Genomic DNA, 22,123 nt, shown 5'->3' with positions numbered 1-22,123 from the left:
CTGGTTGCCAAGAGCCAGCAGTCTGTCAAATATCTCTGTGCAGTTGGCTGTTGAGTATCTCCATTGATGGAGTTTTCACAGCCTTGCTTGGCAACCTGTGCTAGGGCACAGTCAGCCTGACAGTAAAAAAAGACCAACATTGTTTCGTGGTGTTCAGATGGAGCCTCTTGTCTTTCAGTTTGTGCCCACTGCCTCTGGCCCTGTCACTGAACACTGCTGGCAGTAGCTCAGTTCTTTCCTCTTTGCACACTCCTCTCAGGAATTTTCCATCCCCATTTTATGATGGCAGAGTGTACCAGTCACTCCTACTTTGGTGACTCTGGCCTCCTCCCACAGCATAAAGACGTGGGGGCTAAGAAGCCCTCTGAAATATGTCTTGCCTACTTATCCCATGTCTTGCATTCAGATCAAATAGAAATGTGACAAACAGGTTTTGCAGGTCTAGTTGTCACCCTTTAAGAAGTTACCATTTCCAGCTTCCCTTCTTCCAGCCTTCCCCTTCCAGTTTTCCCTTTGCCCTGCAGGTTAATGTCCTCTGGCTAAAATGCTTTTCCAGGAGACTGACTTGTGGATCTCTCTGAGAGGGGGTTTAAACTTTTCTTTGCAGTGAGATTGAACAGGGCAGCCCATAGTGCCCTCAGTGGAAGATGCAGTAACTTAAAAAATTCTGCCTAAGATACAGCCAGTTGGGCTGAAAATATGCATTATGCCTATGCTATGCCATCAGTTTGCTGCTGAAAAAGGCCATTTTGTCCCTGTCCTACCCTTCCTAGACTCCCCTGCTCGCTTGAATTCTTTCTGGTCCTTCTTGGAATCCATATTGCTCTGAAAAAAATTGTTAATCATAGCATCATGGAATGGCCTGGGTCAGGAGGGATCTTGAAGTTGATCCAGTTCGAACCCCTCTGACCCTGGGCAGAGATACTTTCCACTAGCCCAGATTTCTCAGGGCTCCATCCAACCTGGCCTAGAGCAGTTCTAGGGATGGGGCATCCACCACCTCTGTGGGCAGCCTGTTCCAGTGCCTCACCACCCTCACAGTAAAGAATTATTTCCAGAAATTTGATCTAAACCTCTTATTTGGAAGCTATTCCCCATTGTCCTGTCACTACATGCCCTTGGAAAAAGTTTCTCTCTTGCTGTCGTCTCCCTTCAGGTGCTGGAAGGCTGCAATTAGGTCAGCAGAAAGGTATTTGATCTGGTTTTATTTTTGTTGGATTAGTGTTCTGCTGGGTTAGCACGCTGCATGAGCTGGGTGCAGGATCTAACAAGTGCCAGAGGCTGTGCCAGGTGGTGGAGGAGAACAGGAGGCTCCAACTGTTGACATCAGCAGGTTGTTAGACTGGCTCAGCCATAATGCATTACTTTCCAGCCTCAAACCATTTTCATTTTCACTGTTCCTCTCATTTTAGATTCTTTTAAACATTAATCAGCATTTTATTTTATTAACAGTGTTGTCTGAAAATAGTGAGCTCTCATCTTAAAGGGGCATACTAAATACTTTTGTCTCTTTAAAAAACCACAACTGTAAGGTTAAGATCTCTGTGGCACAGTTAGTTCTTAATGTCTCTGGACAACTTAAATGGCAAAGATGTTTGTGGGTTTAATTATTTGTTTGGTTATTGTTTGGGGTTTTTAAAGTCAGTTGTGGTGGCTGTAAATATGTAATCTGGATATTCTGGCTGAGTTAATTTATATGAAGAGAAAAATGTTACTAGCCATCAAGATAATTCTGCCCCCTCTGAATAACTGGGGGGTTATTGCTGAAATAAATGTGACTACTATGTATGCTGGTTGAATTTAAAGACATGACAGATGAAAGGATAGGTACAGACTGATTTAATTTTGGGCTTGGCAGTATTTAAAGTCCAGATTGGTAAAATAAGCATGGAAATCCCAAGCCAAGAGGATCTCACACCCTAATTTTAATCCCATAACTGCAGTGGTAGCAGTCTGCCAAGGGTGGTTGAGTTCTGCTCCTCTAGGCAAGTGTGCAATTCCCAGTTTGATTGTTGGCCAATCTGAAATATTTTGTTTTCTTCTATTTTAACTTTTATGGAAGTTCAGTAGAGAGAGCTCAAGAAAAACCCAGGGTTTGTGGGCACGTGAATAATCATACCACTTCTTTTTTAAACCAAGACTGAAATAAATCTCATTAACCAGATTAGTCAATACTCAAAGTGTGGGCAGGTTGGGATTATTAATAAAGTGACAGAATTAGACATTTTGTATGTCTGGTGACAGAAGTGGAACATTTATGACAACAAAAAGCAGTCAGCCATAGCAGATAGTGTTCATGTAAATGCTGCTGAGAGATTTAATTGTTCTGTGCAGCCAGAAGTGGAGGGAGCATCGCTTGCTCTTTGACCAGAAATGGCATATTATAAATGCCACTCTTCTCTGTTTTTCCTGTCCTATGTACTGAAAAAGTCCCATATACCTTACTTGGAGGCATAAATGATTATCTCCCAAACATGACTACTAACAACATACTAAAATCTTGTTTTAGCTTGCTCATTGCTGGTTTAAATCTTTTTATACATGCTTGCAAGCAGATCAGGCCCCCTGCCATGGTACAATGACAGTGCATGCCTGCAGTGAAGCTGGAACTGCCCTGCTGCCAGGAGAAGGAGAAATACAGAGTTTTATCACTTAAAGGTATTGCTCTGCTGTAAGTCGTGGAGCAGGAGCATGAACTATTGATGGAGCATAGCTACAGAATCAGTGAAGAGGCTGCATTTCAAGACTGGTTTCAAAACACAGAAGCCTGAGGAAGGAGAATCCTGGTTTGGGTCACCTGTGCAAAGCTCTACAATTATGATTAATATCGTGGGAAACTTACTTTGCATAGGAAGCCAATAGGACCTTGGTTTTTACTGATTACCTTCTGGGCACTATGCTGTTGGATAAAAAATGTGGAAGAAGTATCAACTTTAGGTTTGTTAAAAAGATGGACATTAAGAAGCTTGAAAATAAAAATACATCAGGAACCAATGTGCCTTAAGTGTCATGGAAATAGCTTTTTAATGTCAGAAAAGAGAAATGTTCTGTTTAAGCTGGGATGTGTTCTGCTTTTGTCTTTTTTTCTTGGTCATAAATTCTGAGAATTAGTAAGTATAGCTGTTGGGGAAATGGCATCATTGCACTATTGTGCAATATTGGACTTAAAATGATCATAAGCAAATAAAAAGGCTGAACTAATATTGTTTCTTGAAGCTCTTAATGGTTTATCAGCTGTCATTGTTGGAAAGAGTATTTTCTGTATTTTTTCCTAATGTTGCAAAAGTGGGTATTGAAATCTGAATGTGATGTGGTCCATTTACAATGAAGACAAAAGTTCACTGTAGTAAAATATAACTGCATTGGTCTCCAAGCACAGAGTACTGGTCATGAACGTGTAAAAGTAGAGTAGAAGTAAAATATCTTCCAATTCTGACTATGGAGATGTACTATAAAGTACATCTTGCTGGTTATGCTACAGTCAGAAAGACTTAAGATATGTGCAGTATTCTCAAACATGTATTGCAGACTTACCAAGGCAGCTTTAAACACACTTATGTAGACAGTAGTAACTAGTTTGAAGTTGGAGGTGGTAGGTATTTTTTCACAAACTGGCCCTTGTTCTTGAGGGCTGCTGCACTATTCTTACTGGTGTCAGCTGGAGTAATGGTATGTGGTGGGACTTGGCTGGATAATCTGGTTGTACAGCAAAGGCAGTGTTTGTTTGTTTCAAATGAGGAAACACGAGCATGAAATATTTTATTAGGACTTCTCTTTTCAATTTTGTTTGGTTTGAAAACTGAGGATAATATTTCAGGTGTGCTTCTGGTCATTTTCATGAGCTGTTTTCTTTCAAGAAATCAAAACATACTAGTCAGTATCAAATTGATAAGCAAATTGAAGCAATTTTGAAATTATTTGACTTGTTTGAAAATCAAATATTTCATCCAGTGATTAAAAAAACAATCTCATTTGGAATGGCTTTCTTTACTCTTGACCAAGAAAAATTTAGCTGAAGTTTTAGTATGACTTTTTCCAAATTGCTAATTTCATCTTGAATGGAGTGTAGGTTTGAATTCCAAGGAGGCATTTGTGGAAATAACACCACATATGTGTGGCCCTAGGTATGTTTAGCCATTTTCTGTCAAAAGTGACCTCATATCTTGAATATTCAATTTAAAATTCCCTGGAGTTTATTTTCGGTGCATTCACACTTTCATCTGTGTATGTTTGGAAAGACAAAACTTAGGTGTTTATCTAGGAGTCCGCTGAAATTTTAAACACTTCATAAATATCAGCTGGACAATGGAAAGGAGGACTCATTTTATCAGCAGTTCTCGTGCCCCCCACGCTCCTTTGCAGGCTGGCTGCAAAGAACAGCATCCTTTATTCCTCTTGAGTTAGCCAGCAGACCAGACCACACAAAAATTGCATCCAAGCTACCACATCCATTGGGGCTGGCCACCACCTACTTGTGGTTTATTGGCTTTCTCCTTGTGTGCCAGTGAGTTTGGCTGCTGTGAATCCTTTCTCAGCACACAGGGAGAAGGTGTCTCTGAACTGGGCAGTCGGATGGCCTCAGCTGGAGCAGGCTTGCTGCTGCATTACAGAACAGCCAGGACAGCAAGTAACACCTCCTGCACACAAGTTTCTGTTAGCTAGTGCTGGCAGGGAATCTTGCTTGAACTTAAAAGTGCCACCAGACTGCAGGTTTATGCTTTAGATGGGATTTTAGGCGAAGGAAATTCGTCATGATGAAGGAAAGAAAGTGTAGGTGTTAAAGTACTTCTCAGCAGTGAAATAGTTGAAAAAAGCTGGTCTGTGCAAGTGAAGTGTCCTGCTTGTTTGTTGGTTTGAAAACTTTCACATTGATGTTTCTCATGAGTGTGGTGCTTCCAAAAGGCAACACAGGTCTGGTCATAATTTTATCAATCCTTGTCAATATGTAAACTGTAAGTATCCTCATATATATTCAGCCTGTGTAATGTTCCCTTTCACCACGATATTTCTCTCTTTGTCACTCAGCTTGTTTATCAGTGATACTCTCTAGTTTGAAGGTGTGCTGATGTGTGTGGTTTGGTTACTGTCCTCCCACACAGGGCACAGCATGTTTGAATGAACCTTTCCATCCCACTGCAGCTTGCACTGACCATGAATATAACCATTGACTGACTCTGAGCTTATGAACATTAAATTTCTTTATGCTTTGGCATCTTTATTGTTTGCTCACGTTTGCTGTGTGGATGACAGTTCACAGCAACAAATAGTGGACATTGGATTTTGCATTTTCAAAAGGCATAGGCTAAATCCTGGTTCCTGTGGTTACCCTGCATGTGTTTGGGTGGACAGGAGTCTGCAGTGTTAGAGGGAGGAAGAGAAGGGGGCAGAGTTTGGGCTGCAATGCCCATTAGCTCTGGAACTGCTGCACGGAAGATATTGGAGTAGGCACATCACTTACCTGTTTATTAGTGTGCAGAAAACATCTGCTTCTACAGAGAAGGCAAATGATAGTTCCCTGAGGGAAAACATTGGAGAGTCTGAACTTGGGAGGTGCAGAATGCTCCTGTCTTCAGTGGCAGTAGTGCTATTTGCCATTAGGATCAGGCTCGTGTGAACACTTTCTTGTGTAGACTGTGCTGTTACAAATGATGAAAACCAACCAGGATAAAAATGAAAAAAGCAGAATACAAAGCTGAACATTTTGGGGGGTTGCTCATTTTGAAAGTGTCTTCCCGAGGAAAAAAGGTCCTTCTGTAAGGGTTATGTTTGGTTCTTCTAATTTGAATATAGAGGAGACAGAAGCTACTGAAATTACAGTGGTGATATTTTAAGGAAGGAAAAATAAAGCTCTGGGGCCCACCCCAAAGCTGTAGGTTTCAGGGTAAAATTGTGTAGCTTCATTGCAACACTAATATTGTGCAAATATTTCATTTGGAGCACAACAACATTATAGAGTTCCAAAAATCTCCTTCCTTTTCTTCTTTTAACAGAAGATTAATTCATTCTACTGTTGTTTATTCCTATAGTGCTTATCCTTTATAATTTTTAAAATGATTACCCTGATTTAAGGGATTTCCTTAGTCATTGCATAGGTGATTTAATTATTTTATATAAATGAAAGCACAATTCAGTATTACAATGCTTCTGAAACCAGTAGGTTTAGAGAGAATTTTTTAGTTCCAAGTCACAGGTCATAACGACAGAGCTTTCTTAAAGTACTTGTGAGTGAAAAGTGTTCAAGTTGGAGACATGATGTAAATCTATTCATGTGAATGGGAGCAGCTTAACAGATGCATGGGAATGCTCACTTCTAAAGGGCAATTCATAAAAACACCTAAGCTGTAAAAACAAAACTTGGTTATGTTGTAGTAGCAAATCCCTGTTTTCTATAACAGCTACTGAAAGAAAAGTCAGCTATAAAACGAGAATCTGCAGTAACTATCTTTCTACAAGTATTTTGATTTTTATGAGATAGAACAAATGAAAAGTAGATGAAGTTGAGAAGCATAGGTTGTAGTTGTTGAGATATAGAAAAGACATGGATGAGAACATTTACCTTATGACTAGACAGGAGTGGATGAGTCTTAAAGGTCTTAAGAAGGAAGAACTGGAAAATAGATAAGAGAAGGCTAGAGATGGCCTAGGTTTTTAAAAAGCATGCAGAAGAGAAGCTGAGAAAGTTAAATCTATGAAGACAATTTAGAGGAAAATGCAAGAGAACCCAGGCTTATTGAAGGTATCTGGAAGATGCAGAAATTGCACATCAGCCAACAAAGAAGCAAAACAAAATAAAGAAACAAAACAAAATAACCTCAGACTTATCTATGCTCTGTCTGCTATGAGATAGCAAGTCTTGTGGGTAGCAGAGAGCAGCAGAAATCCTGTGTTTTCTTCAAAGTATGGAGTTTTTGACACTGCTGAATGAGACATTTTCATATGTCAGCATTAGAAATTACCTATATAAACTTTGTGTAAATCTGATTGCAGAGCACATGGGAAGCTGGTACTGTGTTGAATGGGCATTGTTGGCTTGTTTCCAGATTGAGAGCCTATCTTGGATGGGATGTCCTATTTTGCATTTTAGTGTTTTCACTACTGATATTGTTGTTGGAATAGAAGCTTGTTGAGTTCTCAGGTGAAATAAAACTTGAAGGAGCTGCGAGTGTTTTGACAAGCAAGTCTAGAAATCCTTGTGGTATATTTGGATTAGGTGTGTGGTGTGTTAAATTGTTTGCCTTTTTTATTTTGTAGAATGCAATTGAGTGTGGACAAGTGAAAAAGGCAGGGATGCTGAAATGTTCAGACACACAGAACAGCAGTAAGTAGCCAAGTGTCAGGCTGTCCCCAGCAGGACCTGGGGGCTGTCGTTGTGGACTCCATCACCTGAACCTCGAGAAAGTAGCTAAAGCAGCAGGTGCCTTGGCTGAGTGATCTCTTGGATCCTGTTTTGGGCTCTGGTCACTTGCCTGAGATGCCTGTGGATTTGGGCTCTCCTCTCTGCATGGCTCAGACAGCATGGAGGCTGAGTTTGGGCTGAATGCAAGGTGTCACTCACCCAGCAGCCAGAGGGTGGTCCTGAGCAGGGAGAAAACAGGGCAGAAATGCTTCAGCTAGGCTGGGCAGACTGAGAGCTCTGTGTGTGTGGACTTCACAAAAAAACCAAGAAGAGAAGACACTTGTCTGAAAGAACCTGAAGAGGCACAGCAGTTACTTTGACAGCTGAAGAGTTGTAGGTTATTTAAGGCCTGATATGGATGGAGATCTGGCTGATTTATTCGGTGTCCTTTACTTTTATGAGGTTGCAGCAATGTATCATAACTGCAGTTGTGCACATTTTAATGGCTGCCTCTCCATTGCAGGAGAAGAGTAAATTAATTACATTAATTATAGATACTACACTGTAGTCATGGTTAGGAAGTTGTATTGGTGCTATGACAGAGAATTTATTTTTGTGCTTTTCAGTCTCTCCAGTGCTGGTCATTGACATCTGCTGATCAGCCAGGCCATGGTAATGGATTCTCAGTTTCTTCATCTGAAAGACAGGGTTTAAAACTTTCTTCTTCTTAGTTATGTCTGTATTTTTTTCCCCTTTAATTTCTTCCTTGCAGACAGGCATTGGATCAGGTCAGACTAGATCAGAATAGTAATCACCTTTCACTTTTCCTATCAATTCTAGCCACTTTCAAAAGGTAAATAAAAATACTTGCTACTCGCTTTTCTTAATAATTTTAAAATACAGTCGAAAGGAGAAGGGCATTCTTCAATGTATTTAACACACTGGAAAATATAGGAATAGAAAATGTGGCCACCTAACACCTAGCTACAGTAATTATATTCACATAATCCATAATTGCTTGCCTCAAGAGGGAACTGCAGAAGTATCTAGTCAGTGCTTCTTATTAATAAATGGCAATACTATTAAAAGAAACAAAACCCAAAAACCTGAAAGCCCAGCCTCCCTCCTTGCAAAGAACCCAAAAATGAAAATACCAGTACATTTGTCTCTGGAGCATATTCTATCAGAGCAGCTGTCTGTAGGCAGTGTTGGCTTAGCCAGGCTTTTTGTGGTTTTGCAAAGTTGAAGAGACACTCCATAAAAGGAGATAAAAGCAGTGCTGTGATGGGCTGCACTTGTGAGAACACGAGCTCCATGGGTCACATGCTGATGACCTCAGGATTTCCTATATGGGGGTAGGCATGGAAGAAAGAAATAGTATGTACATCAAGGAAAGAGAGAGCAGGGGGGAGACAAAAATCTAGATATTTCTTGCAAGCTGGGCTGACTTATGCATGTTTTCATTGAGGCTTTTTTCCCCCCAAATCTAACATCCTTTGTGTTGTTTAACACCTGCACATACACACGTACTTCTGTAGGGGTAAACAGTGCAATATGTTCATGAGCAAAGAGGAAATACACTGAAGAAATATTTTCATTTGATAGTGAGAATATGGGCTTCTGTAGCTGTAAAGCTTCTGTATTTAGCAGAGGAGGAATTCCAAATGTACAGAGGATCAGCTGCTTGATTGGATACTTATCTGACCCTTGGGTATTTCTTGTCTTACTGTGTTCTAAGATTATTTTTTAAAGGAATTGTGTAATCCTGTGTTTGTTCCATATCTGACAACATAGGTCTAGTGTTATGACTTCTTCGTATTACTGTTTAATATGCTAAAATAAAGAGGAATAGCTTATTCTTTTGAGATTGTATGGAAACAGTACTTGGCCATACCCATTGAGAGCAAGGAGCAGGACTTCTGAAACTGTAAATCAATATTTTGAAACATAGGTAAATATGAAGTAAGTACAGCATTTTGAAAAGCTTTGTATAATAGTTTCTGTATAGTCATTTCCCTTTTGTTATTTTCAGAAAGAAGATGCATTAAAAAAGACAACCCACACCAAAACCCCAACCTTTAGTGTGACTTTGAAGCACATATTTTACCTATTTTAGGTTTTTCTTATTGGGACTTAGTATTTTTATACTTTTATTACTATTCTAACCATATTTGCTTCTATAGGCCTCCCTCTAGAGGCATATATCTATCTATAGTAAAGGAGCAGACCAGGTTTCATAGATCCCTGTGTTTCACTGACCTGTGATTCTTCCAGATAATCCTCTGTGAGTACTTGTATCCCATTCAGAGAACATGCCTGAATGTTCTGGTAAAATCTTGATACTTCTACAATAAATCTGTCTTTTTTTCTACTCTGTTAACCATCTTCCACCTAAAAAAAAAAGAATCTCTAAAAATGTCCCTCTGCTTCTTACTCTTCAACATTGCATGATTAGCCATTGTACTAATTTTGTCTCTTTGTAGCTTTTGTTGTTGGAAAGAGTGGTTATGGTTGAATTTCTCAGGGCTGGCTCATTCCCACATCTCTACTTCCCAACGGCTTCAGGGCTTGAGCTCTGCCTTGATTCTGCGTTTCATGTCTGCTATACAGCTGGGTACAGAGCCCATAGAACCCATTTGCCTGGAGAATAAATGCAACACAATTATGGTTTGCAAGATGTCCTATTATTATAAAAGGAAATCATTTAGGTAGGGAGGAGAGAGAATTGCAGTGGTCTCTTTAGCATTTTTCTTGAGTCATTCTTTCCTGCTTCTGTGCACCATAGTTTATACAATGAGTAATGGTCAGCTAAAACAGAGCTGCACACTTGGCATTAATAACTGTTGCTTCTGATATGATCTGAAAATGTCTTGAGCAGTAGGTTTGTTTTTAATTTCACATATGCAAGGGGGATTTTAAATCTATAAAATATGCAAGAACAGAAGGATCTTCCCTGACATTAGGTTTAATAAGGTGGATTGCCTTGTAAGGTGGGTCAGCTTTGTGTTAATTTAGCATCTTGTGATGAAGCAAACTGAGCCACCCTAAATCAAGAAAGCATACAAAGGTATGACTTAGGAAATACAATTACTAGAATGATGTGCTGTACACCAGGGGATTTCCTTTATGTTTTCCCCCCAAATGTTAGATGGTTATCTAGTTGGATTCCTGTCCTTTGTCCTCCTGTCAGTGCCCTCTGAGTGAGCTCCCTGTGTGACAGAATTGGCATGAAAATCTCTGAGCCCAGAAGGAGGGTGATTCAAGATAAAATAATGGTGTGTTCTTCCAAGGGATTTCTGAGATTCTGGACACAAAAACCCCCTCCAATGTGTATTGTCTGTCTGTCCTGCAAGCTCAGTTAACCAGCAGGTGGGATCCAAGCAGTATGAGACCCGCTCTGGACACAGAAAGCAGGGTAGATAAGTTACAGGAGTGGTGTGTCTTCTTTGCCTGTTGTTGTGCAAAAAAGACATCTGGAGGGAGAGTGTCTTCAGCACAGTTATGTGGGGGGTTGAATTCTGGGGTTCATGAAAAGGCTGACCTCATTTGGACCCTCCTGTTCTGCCTTGGCTAACCTGGCATCCCTGAAACTGCCGGGGCAGCCACACAGTGACAAGGAGAGGGAGAGGCAGTACTGCCTGCTCTGCCAAGTGCTGTGGATTTCAGTAACAACTTTTGGCTTTTTGCATGAACTTTAGGGAGTCAATGTTCAAGTAAGGGGAATACCATAGAATATACTGAGTTTGGAAGTGACCAACATAAAATAAATAAAAAACTTCATTTTTTGGTAAAAAAAATCCAAGGTTGTATACTTAGAACAAAATTATTTTTCAGGATTACTTGATAAATCTTTGTAGTACAACTCATGGTAATGTTTATGATTTACTTTTTCCTTTATGGTTGGTTAATATACCTAATTCCCCCATACATTCCCCTTAAAAAACCTGCCTCTCTTGTGTGTGTTGGTTTTTCTGGTAACAAATAGCAGTTGCATCTTTATCTGACCTTATCCCTTGTCATTCTTCCTGATGCTGATGTACATGAATTCTTTATGCATGTTTTCTCTGCATTAATCTACATAAGACTCAGAGTGCTAAATGCTGATGAAACTTCATGTGTAATTAACTGTAGTGTTTCTAGGGTGATGGAATCATAACTGCTGTATTTGAAGTTGTTCTTTGCTCCTGTTCACAAGACTGTGTTTTCAGTTGCTTATTGTTGTACCAGACTTCTGCTATTTGGGCTAAAATTTCCATCCCCAAGAGAGGAGCTGAGTAAGGATTAGCCTGTCTCAAAGAATTCAGTAATTGCTAATTGTTTCCACATTGTGTGAATGGTGTCAGTCTTTCATAAGATGTACTCTGGACTGGATCTTCTGGACCTGCTTGGCAAATCAATTTTTTTGTTGTGTATTAATTCAGTACCAGCCATGAGCTGCTACTGCTTTTGCTTTGTTCTGGATTCCAGTAGAAACTTCCTCTCCTGATAGAGATTTGGTTGTCCCAAAAGTGAAAGATGGCACTATACAGTCTTTCTGTGGATTTCAGTGCAGATGAAAGCCCAGTACACCTGCCTCTCATCATCAGCTGTTCTTCCAAGGGGCTGCCTCTCCAGAGGGTTGAACTACACTGTCATTCCATGCGCTGTGCAGCACCTGCTCAGCACCTGTGCCTTCTTTAAAATGCTCATAATTATCAGTGTAGGTGACTAAATCTCAGATTTAGTCCATGCTTTTGATTTTGCTTCTCTGGGCTTCTGCTAGCCTTGTCCATAGAAGTTCCTTCAACACAGACCCCACTTTGGTCCAGGGTTACACCTGTATCTTTTGCCTTCTGTCTCATCAGGGACTTGTGTTGCCTGTGTAGCGTCCAAATTTCTCTGGAAACTTAGTGGAACACAGCAAAAGCCTCCAAATGGTGGGAGCACTTCAGCAACAGAACAATGAAGCAGATGAGATGATACCACTATTTATCACAAATTCAGCAAGGGGGAAGCACTTCTTTCTTCTCAAGTTATTTTTTGCAAAGAAGAGTACATCAAACGTACAATCACATCTGATTGGAAACTTTCTATATAAAGAATTGGTACTTTTCACTAAGCAAATTTACTGTACTCAGTGCATTTTTGCAAGTGCAGATGTTTATACTCTCAGTTTTCAGACAACTTCTCCAGTTAAAGTCACATGAAGTGAAATCACTATTATAAGTGGGAAAGAAATCAAGATGTCTCTGCTGAAAAAAAATTAGATAAATTGGTTATCTTTTTACAAATGTTTTCTTTCTTTTCTCTTATAGAAAAAGTACAGAAAAGGATCTGTGGATATTTCAAGGATTAAATGTGTAGAAGTTGTAAAAAGTGATGGTATTATTCCATGTCAAAATAAATATCCTTTTCAGGTATGTTTTCTAAATACAAAATACATAAATTAAAGTAAAGCTCTTTTCAACAACACCGAGTCATTTGGACATAATTGCCCTTAAAATTACTGTCAATTCCAAATAATGAGCCCATTCTCCCATTCTGGGCTGGTGGGAGGTAATTCAGGATCAGTGGTTAAAAGACATCCCCTGCAAGGGGGATCTGCTGCCCTTGCAGTCCTTTCCCTTGGGAGTTGGGCCACAGACACTTGGTTGTTTTCTTTTCCTCACCCTCTCAGCTTGACTTTTGACTGGAAACTGCCCTGCCCTGTTCTTCTGCTGGAACAAGTGAGCTGACAGCCCAATTTTCCTGTCTTCATTCTTTCACATTAAATTAAATCTAATTGCCATGAAATTATATAGAAATAAGAAAATCAAAATAGAAGTGGTTGCTTTTTTCATTTTGCATGTTTCATTGTGAATTGAATAGAAATGAAAACAGAAAATAAAGTGCTTAGAGGGGGAAAAGAAAAATGTGGGGGTTGGATGCTTACTATTCCCTCCTTACTATAGAGGGAATGGTTGGAGTGAGGAGGAATTCCACTGCTGGAGAGGGGCAGCAGTGACTCTGATCCTTTTTGGCCACAGCAACACACTTTTTCTGCTAATACAAGCAGTGGAGAAATAAAAAAGACTCACTCCACAGCAGTACTGAATCGCATGGGAGAATGTCTGATTACAAAGTAGCTTTCATTCATCTAATGGAACTGTTTTTAGAAAAAACACAGTGAAGAATGAACAAAGCAAAGCGTGAAGCAAGCATTTTAAGGAATGCTGACAAGATAATATGCCATTACAAAATTCTTCCTAATTCTCCTGAAAACATCTGTCTGAATAATGCACCTTAATAACCTTTGCCAGTTTCTGCATTTTGTGCCTGAATACAATAATTTTGCCAAGTGTAACAGTCATTTGTCTTGTTCTGTTTCTTTAGGAAGAAATGAATTAACATTAGGAGGTAAATGTATTTTGATTATTTCTTTTTCCCCCTCCAGGTTGTATATGATGCTAATACACTTTATATTTTTGCACCGAGTGCACAAAGCCGGGATCAGTGGGTGAGGAACCTGAAAGAAGGTAATGGGAACTGCTTGTACTTAAACTCTAACATAGGCAGCTACCTTTGCTTGAGCTGTCTGCATGGACTGGAGTTAACTTGGTGCTGTATTGTGGATTTGTGGCCAAAATGGTGTTAAAAACATACCAGTGGTGTGGTTGCTGCTGAGCAGTGCTTGCACAGCATGGAGGACTTGCATTTTTCCTCCTCTGCCCCCACAGACTGGGGGTGGACAAGAGGCTGGGAGGTGACACGGCCAGGACAGCAGGCCTGGTCTGACCACAGGGCTATTCCATATAAAATTGAGCTCAGCAGTAAAAACTGGGGTGGAGGAAGACAGGGATTAGGGTTTTTTCCTTCCCTATTGGCTGCTGCACAGGGGTTGGCTGGGCACTGCTCTGCTTGTGGTAGATGGTGAGTGATTTACTTTACACTACTTTGGGTTCTTTTTTTCTCTCTTTTGGTTATTAAACTGGTTTTGTCTCCGGCCAAAAGTTTTTATCTCTTGTTCTTTCTGTTCCTTCCCCCATCCCACTGGGTTGTGATAGTGGGTGAGTGCCTGCATGGGTGCTTAGCTGCTGGCTACATCAGCCCACAACAAATTACAAAAGTGAAATGGTAGAGCTTCTGCTGCTTATATCTACCAGTTTTAATTTTTATTGGGCCAGCTCATTGCTTGCACACACAGGGTGTGGTAACAGGTACTGACAGTCTCAAATACTCAGACTGATCTAGTTTGATTTGGTGAAGTGCAGCTGCAATCAGAATTTGACTCTACTTTTGCACAATGAGTTAACAAGTTTATCCAAGCTAGTTGATGGCATCACTGGAAAGTTCTGTTTGGATGTAGCTAGGCAACATTGTGGGCCTTAAGCTGATGTAAAATGATAGGAGGTATCTCTGCTGAGATGTGATTAGATAGTTGCTTTCACACTGAGTAAAGGTGGTTTTTTTATTTGCCTCTTAATGCCCTCTCTCACCATTAGGTGCTCACATTAATTACAGGTGGTCTGTAAAGTTATAAGAAATTATTTCTGGGCTGGGGTCAGAGGGCAAGGAGGGACCTCTGAAACTCAGCAAGCCCATGGCATGGGGTAAGGAGCCTTCCAGGCCAAGATGATGAATTGTGCCACAGAATAGAGATAAATATCAACTGTCTTTCCCCCCAGAACACTGTTTGTGGATGAATTTGATTCACTTGCAACAGCAACAAAGGAGGAGGCAGAGCTCCCAAAGCCTACACAGCTGCCTGACTGATCCCAGTGGTGCAGGGTCTCCTTTCACTGACGCCCCAAACCCCTGCTAGGATGGTGGGGGTAGGGGGGAGTATGGCATACCCTTCTGGAATAAAGCTATTACCTTAAACATATCCTCTGGGATCGTTTTATCACCTCCATGTAAACTTGAAGAAGAGAAGCCATGCTAAAGTAAGGGCAAGCAAAGATTACGCCTCATGTCAAAGATAATGTTTGTATTAAAATTACCCGCTCGCAGACTATTGGGTTTTTTTGTGTCTTTCAATATATGCTCTTTTTCTTCTTGTAGAAATAAAGAACAACAGCAATATAATGGTAAAATATCATCCTAAATTCTGGACTGAGGGAATTTATCAATGCTGCAGGCAGACAGAAAAATTAGCACCTGGCTGTGAAAAATATAGTCTTTTTGAAAACAGTAAGTACATATGTTTTCTTATGAAGTTCTTCTGGCATATTTTTCTCCATTTTTATATGATCCCGTTGTCACATCTGAATGCCCTGGGTATTAGGCAAATTTGTAGAGCAGAGTCAATCATTGGTACTGTGCCTAAAGTAAGACAAAAATAATTACCAAGCATTCTTGGTAAAAAATAGAAAAACCAGCAAAATATCCTTGCAAAAAAGAAAAAAGTTTAGATGAATCTGAAAGGAATTATTGAAGTTGCTGAATTTAATTTGACTTTTTTCTCCCATTTAGAACTTATTTGACCAAGTGTTTACCTTAGACTGAGGATAAAACCTTATGGTAAAAAGATTCAGCTACAAATCATGCCAGCTCTTCAGTTACTTATTAAAACCTCTGCATATCCATGTGCATATATGATATGAATATTATCATATTATTCTTTCACATATATGTGAAAGGATAATAACTGCATTGTTCCTACACCAAGCTGAAAATGATACAAGAAGGTTTAATGTATTTACAGACACTGGACTGAATGAGGTTTGTAAATGCCCCTGTGCTGAACCTGGATGAGCAGTGACTTTTTCCAGCCTCCAGATTGCAGGTTCTGCTGATTCAGCAGTGGATGCTGTAGTGTGCACTGCTGTGGCACTGCATTATTGTCCAACAAAGGAGCTAGTAATTATTCAGTCCTTGATTTAAGGAAAATTCTGCTGTAGGGAAAGAAATTGAGCCATTGCTTGTCTCCCAGTTTAATCTGTGGCACCCAGTGATTTCTTAGGTCTGCACAGGCAGTCAGGGGGACCTGGGGATTTAGTAGCATTAGAAGACTTGCAGAATAAACAGGGGCTCATGGCTGATCTGATTCAGCAAAGTTAAAAGCATGACCTATAGCTCAATGTTTTAAATGCATGAAAAAAGCATTGCAGGGGGAAAAAAATTTGGATCTGGGAGATGTAATAAGAAAATACATACAACTGTTATGCATTATTTAGCAAGGCAGGGTCAGGGGCTTGTGTATTTTAAAAGGGCAGATGTTAATTCTAACAGACTTTTAGATCATCATGCTGACAAGATCACAGCTTCATTTTCTCATGCCTTTTTCATCTCTATCCCTTTTTTATTTCTCATAAATTTTTGCATCTGAGGACTGGTTCAGAGCTCTCTGTGGCATTCTCTGGTGTGGCATAGGTGTTGCCAAATCTGTGGTCAGTGTAACCTGCTGGCTGATTTAGGATGTTTTTGCAAAAATATTTAATCATTTTTCCTATAGCTTTATTGGAGTTCTCTTTGCTTTCTGAATTTCTAGGCCATACTGAGGGCTCGTTAAGACATTCAAGCCTAATCTGAAATTTAAACCTTTTCTTTAATTTTAAGATTTATAGCTAAATAACTAGGCATAAATCCTCTCCTGTGCTTTGTTTCTAGATGTAATGAGATTGTCCTCTTCGATGCCAGAAAAAAGTGCGGTAGGTAGAATCTTTAAAATATTGCATAGATAATTACTGCTTTTTGAAAAAGTGCTTACATTTCTCAAAATACTTGCTGTATCCTGGAGCAAAGGTCTGTTTCTGGATGCATCAGTTGGCATCCTGCTCTATCTCGGGGTGAAAAAAATCCCACTGAAATTTAGCTGTGTCTGTACTGCTGGTGGAAGATGTGGGCAAAAAGCAAATGCCAGCCAGCTTTGCTCTTTACTGGCAGCTGCAGGGCTGCAGCACAAACCAGCCCCATGGATGGCACCTGCATGGTTTGCTGCCACAGAGCCCATCTGCCCCCCAGGCCACCACAGCCTAGCCCAGCTTTTGGCTCCAGGCTGCATTGGTGTGGTGGTGAGGATGAATGGGGCGGGAAGGTGGAGCAGCGTGGGATGATAATGATAATTTATAATGATAATTTGTAATGGTAATGATAATTTAATAACGTTGTGTTGTTTTCAGCGAAGGCCTCCACCACCTGCTCCTCCAGTTGAAGAAAATGGGAATGAAGAGGAGGAGATAGTGGTAGCAATGTATGACTTTGAACCTACAGAACACCATGATTTGAGATTAGAGAAAGGTGAAGAATACACAGTGATTGAGAAGAATGACATTCATTGGTGGAAGGCGAGAGACAAATATGGGTAAAAATGGGTTCCTTATTTTTTGTTATAAAGTTCATAAGTCTATTTTCATATTGTAGAAGTTCATATTGACTATGTATCAACAAATAACTGCATTAGACTCTACATTAGGCCCAGGCTCTGAAATTCTCATGCAGAAACCAATTTTTAAAAGAGCAGTACTCAACAGATAGATTGTGGGACCCAAGTGCAAAGACGGTTGCAGAACTGGAAGCCTTTCCAATTATGTTTACTTTCCAATTTTATAGTTCCCCAATTAAAGCACCAGCCATCCTTTAAAACCTCACTAGACTGGTAAAGTATTCCCACTTCCCTGGGGAACATCTCATTAGGGAGCAATATGGTTAACATTTAGCTCAGCAGGCTCTAAGTTCCAGACTTGAATAATCATCATTTTACTTAATAGCGGGATCATTAGGGACAATCTTTGAATAAGTTGAGAGAGAATTGCAGTGAGATGCTGTAATGACTACAACTTCACATTCCCTGTATTAGAATTTTCCCTGCGGTTTCAAAGATGAAAGTTTTCATATTTCAATATTTATCAGGTTCCTGTTGCCATATGTTTTGGGTAATTGTGAGTTATCAGGCTGTGTCAGGCTCCACACATATTTCCCCTGCCTGACTGGGACTTCTGAGTGCAGAAGAGTGACAGAACAGCAGAGGGTTACTCACTCTCCTTCGTCCCTTCTGCTGGTTTTCTTGGACTCTTCTGCTGCCCATGGCACTCTTCTAGGGGTGCTGAAAGTTAATGTGGAAATGCTGATGTGGAAAATTAGTTTGTGAATAATCAGTAGTAGAGTGGGTGGGTTAGTAATTAATAAATTACATCGGGAGACGTCTGGTAATTAGTTAATGAAACACCTGTCTTCTAGGCATGCAGTTTTACATGTTTTCACTCAGATGATCTATTCTGTATTTTTTTAGAAAACAAGGATATATTCCAAGCAACTATGTAACAGGAAAGAAGTCCAACAACCTTGATCAATATGAGTAAGTGAATGCTTGAATTAAAATTTGGAATATCATGAAATGAAACCTATGCCTCGAGAATGACAATGTATTTTTAACATTTTGAAAGCAACTGTTCACATACAGTAGTACCTAAAGGTTAAGCTTAAACAACTGAAATAGGCATATATTTTTTCAGATTCTCCTCCTTGATTTCTACTGTACAGTGAAGTTACATTTATACATTTATAATGTAAAGGGAAGTCAGAGAGACAGCCATCAGCATGTGGTATTTAGGTGTTCATGGTTAAAGCAAAATTCCCCTCTTAATTCTCTGGTAGACAAAGGGAAACTGAAGGAAATTTACCCATTTTAAGTGTGCTAAATGTGGTTTTAATAGTAAAGTGACATATCTGTCCAAAGTTTGTAGCAGTAAACAGTAGAGGAGAAAACAGTGGAAGTCACTCCAAATAAACATGAAAGACTGGATATTTTGGAAGCTCTGGTTTTCAAGAACTTCAAGAGAAAATTTGTAATGCATTTCAGATTTCAATGTAACTTAACAGCTATAAAGGTCTAGCTTTTTTTTTTTAATGCTTTTTCCAGTTGATGTTTAATTAGAGAGTACTTATTTAAGAACATCAGTGTAAAATTTCACATGATAGTCTCCAAACTTGTTCTTGATGCTCATTATCCTATAATGATGATCATTATAGGATAAACTGTTATGCATGAGAGTAGGACATGTGAAAAAATGGAACTGTAAGAAAATAATAAATAAAACCAAATTTCAAAGCTGTGTTAGTAGCTCCAGAACTTTACTCTCAGCTACATGTGGTTGATTCCTACTTGCCATGGTTTGACAGAAGGCAGAATTTCATCTGGGATTTTGCCCTTAGCTTGACTAGAGGGAATTCTTTGTTGCTTTCTCATCTTAGGAACTCTTGCTAAGAGCTCTGCTCAGCTCTGGGCTGGGCTGCAGGGCTGGCAGAAAGGGAAGGAAGGAACTGGACTGCCTTATCTGGTCCAGCCACTTTGTGCTTTTACCACCTTGGGGCCAAAATTCTGAGTCTCTGTGCAGTCCAGGGAGCATTACTCCAGGTCATGTACCAACTGCAAGAAACCACTGTCTCCAGAACAGGCAGAATCTGATTAGAGGCTGCTGTGCCACTTCCCTGCTTGGTTACTAAAATAACAGCACAGCTCAAAACAACAGCACCACACCATTTGCAAACTGCCTGATTTTCCCCTTTTTGTTATTCTCTGTGACTGGCTGACATGCTGGTGCTTCTGTAGCTGCTTTAACCTGCCCATGCAGCACAGAGCTCAGAGATGTGCAGCCATGACACTTAATTCAGAGTTTCAGCCTCTCCTTTGCTAGCTGGATCCTCCCTGGCAGCCCAGAGGTGTGGAGACACTGAATGGCAGAGCAGTCTGACAGCAGCTCCACGGGTGGTTTGACCAGTGTGCAGGCAGCTGCTTCCCCAGGGCTGCCAGCCTCCTCCTTGGGCTGCTCTTCACAGCAACTGCTGCCATCAGCCTGGACGTGTTTGACAAGTGTTTTTTCCAAAAACTTCCATCAGTTCCCTGAGTTTTATGAGCTTTTGTAGGATCTCCATGGATTCTTTTCAGGGCTTTTTTTATGGGACAACTGCACAGTGTAGTAGAGACTTATTTTTGCATGTTATCAAAGGTTCAATTCTTGATCTTCATTTATCATAAAATTATTTAATTTCCAGCTTCATAATACTTTGCTTAAAGCATTTTAGGTAAATCATGCACCTTGGGGAAGTTTTGTTTACTGATGTTGTGTTGCAGGTGGTACAGCCGAAACCTGAACAGAAGCAAGGCAGAGCAGCTCCTCAGAAATGAGGTAAGCACATCAGCCTGGTAGTATCAGCTGTGAAATTCACTTTAAATAGCTTTTTGAGTTAAAGCAGAGGCTTTTTTTGGCTAGTGCATATCCTGGAGCCAAGTGAAAGAATCATGCTGCTTAAAACCAGTTGCTCAGAGCTGTCAATGTGCTTGTGTTTTAGGATAAAGAAGGTGGTTTTGTGGTGAGAGACTCGAGTCAGCCTGGCCTGTATACTGTTTCCCTTTACACAAAATTTGGAGGGTGAGTTTCTGTGGCTTCTCTGCACACCTTGTTTCATCTGAATCTGTTTGTATCTGTATCCAAATTCATTGGCTGGGGGAAAGCCAGGAGAAGGCTCGATAAAGAAATGGGCTGCTGATAAAAAAGACAGGTGACTAAAATGAACTTCTCAACTCCATGGTTAGCTCCCATTTGGTTTAATCCAGCTTAGACCTTAACCCCCACCCAAAGGAGGAGGTTTTTCTCTCCCACCCCGTTTGGTCTCTTCTCTCCTGCCAGCCTGCATTTGTGTCTGCAGGTGTGAGCTGGACTGGGGAGCTCACTGGGCTGAAAATTAACCTTTTCTGGGTTAATCTTCAACTTGGTTTGAGCACTGAGATGAAGGCAAGTCACCACTGCTTAGGATATTTGGTATTCAAGCTGTTCTTGTGGTGCTCTGCACTTCTGCTGGCCCTTTAGGTTTACTTTTCCCTGTCAACGTGCTCCTCTTAAAAAATTCACCATAAATGACATGATATTATTACTAACTGTTATTGTTGTTATTTTTTTCCCAGGGAAGGTTCATCAGGAATAAGACACTATCATATAAAAGAAACAGTAACGTCACCAAAACAGTACTACCTCGCAGAAAAGCATCTCTTTAACTCCATTCCAGAAATAATTGAATATCACAGCCATAATGCAGCAGGTAGATGGGTTAGATTCTTTCTATCACCCAAGGTTGATTTAAAAAGGAGCTCAAGACATTTTATTGTTTGAATGAAATTTTGGGGTGTTTTGTGGATCCTTCCTATTCAGGGGAGCCATGAAACACTGCGGTTTCACATTATTTCAATATAGGCAGTAATTTGAAAGGTTTTGTCTGTCTGTGTGTGTATGTATGTATGTATGTATCTATCTATCTATCTATCTATCTATCTATCTATCTATCTATCTATGGTGTATAAAATGTTACTGCCCCAGAGTAAGAGAAGAATAGTTGTATCAAGTCAGGAAGAATTGTTCCCTTAGCTCCACACAGTCCTCCTTGTTCCCTTAGTTCCACACAGTGCTTCCATCAGCCGCCTGTAACCCACAGTAGATGGATAGGGAATACTCTGCAGGGCCTACCTTTTTACCTGCTGGTCACTGCCACTTGAAATAATCTGACCTTCCCATACAGCAAACAGTTGAGGAGAACAATAATGTGTTGTTTAGAAAATCCCTACTCCAGATCCATAGCTGATGGCTGATGCTGGTCTCTGCCCATGGTAGGATGGAATGGGGAGAGTATAGGAGTTGAGTTCAAGGCCCAGATACTAATACTTCTTTTTTCCAAGTCTGGTCTGTGGATAAATCTCACTCAAGAGCTACAATTTCCAGATCTTTACATCAAACTCAGATAGCCCAGCATTTCCCGATGACACTCTGGAAAATATACCCCAAAAACATACTCCTGCTTTTCCTTTATTATAACTGATTTTTCTACATATTCTTAATT

The 22,123-nt window shown here is 40.2% G+C and overlaps 1 protein-coding gene across 1 annotated transcript in view; it reads left to right on the top strand.

The window, feature by feature from the left end:
* The window catches only part of TEC (tec protein tyrosine kinase), a 43,943-nt gene that overhangs the window by 16,550 nt on the left and 5,270 nt on the right, over positions 1-22,123 (top strand). Inside the window, exons 3-11 of the mRNA XM_084204488.1 lie at positions 12,631-12,732; positions 13,749-13,830; positions 15,356-15,484; positions 16,904-16,944; positions 17,416-17,597; positions 18,525-18,590; positions 20,367-20,421; positions 20,585-20,664; positions 21,198-21,331. Of these exons, the coding sequence (XP_084060614.1) occupies positions 12,631-12,732; positions 13,749-13,830; positions 15,356-15,484; positions 16,904-16,944; positions 17,416-17,597; positions 18,525-18,590; positions 20,367-20,421; positions 20,585-20,664; positions 21,198-21,331 (871 nt within the window). The remainder of the gene's footprint in view (positions 1-12,630; positions 12,733-13,748; positions 13,831-15,355; positions 15,485-16,903; positions 16,945-17,415; positions 17,598-18,524; positions 18,591-20,366; positions 20,422-20,584; positions 20,665-21,197; positions 21,332-22,123) is intronic.

Source organism: Fringilla coelebs (genome assembly GCF_963513975.1).
Source record: "Fringilla coelebs genome assembly, chromosome: 4".
Classification (NCBI taxonomy): Eukaryota; Metazoa; Chordata; class Aves; order Passeriformes; family Fringillidae; genus Fringilla; species Fringilla coelebs.
Note: the sequence above shows the minus strand (reverse complement) of the source record. Positions and strands in the feature narration are given on the sequence as shown.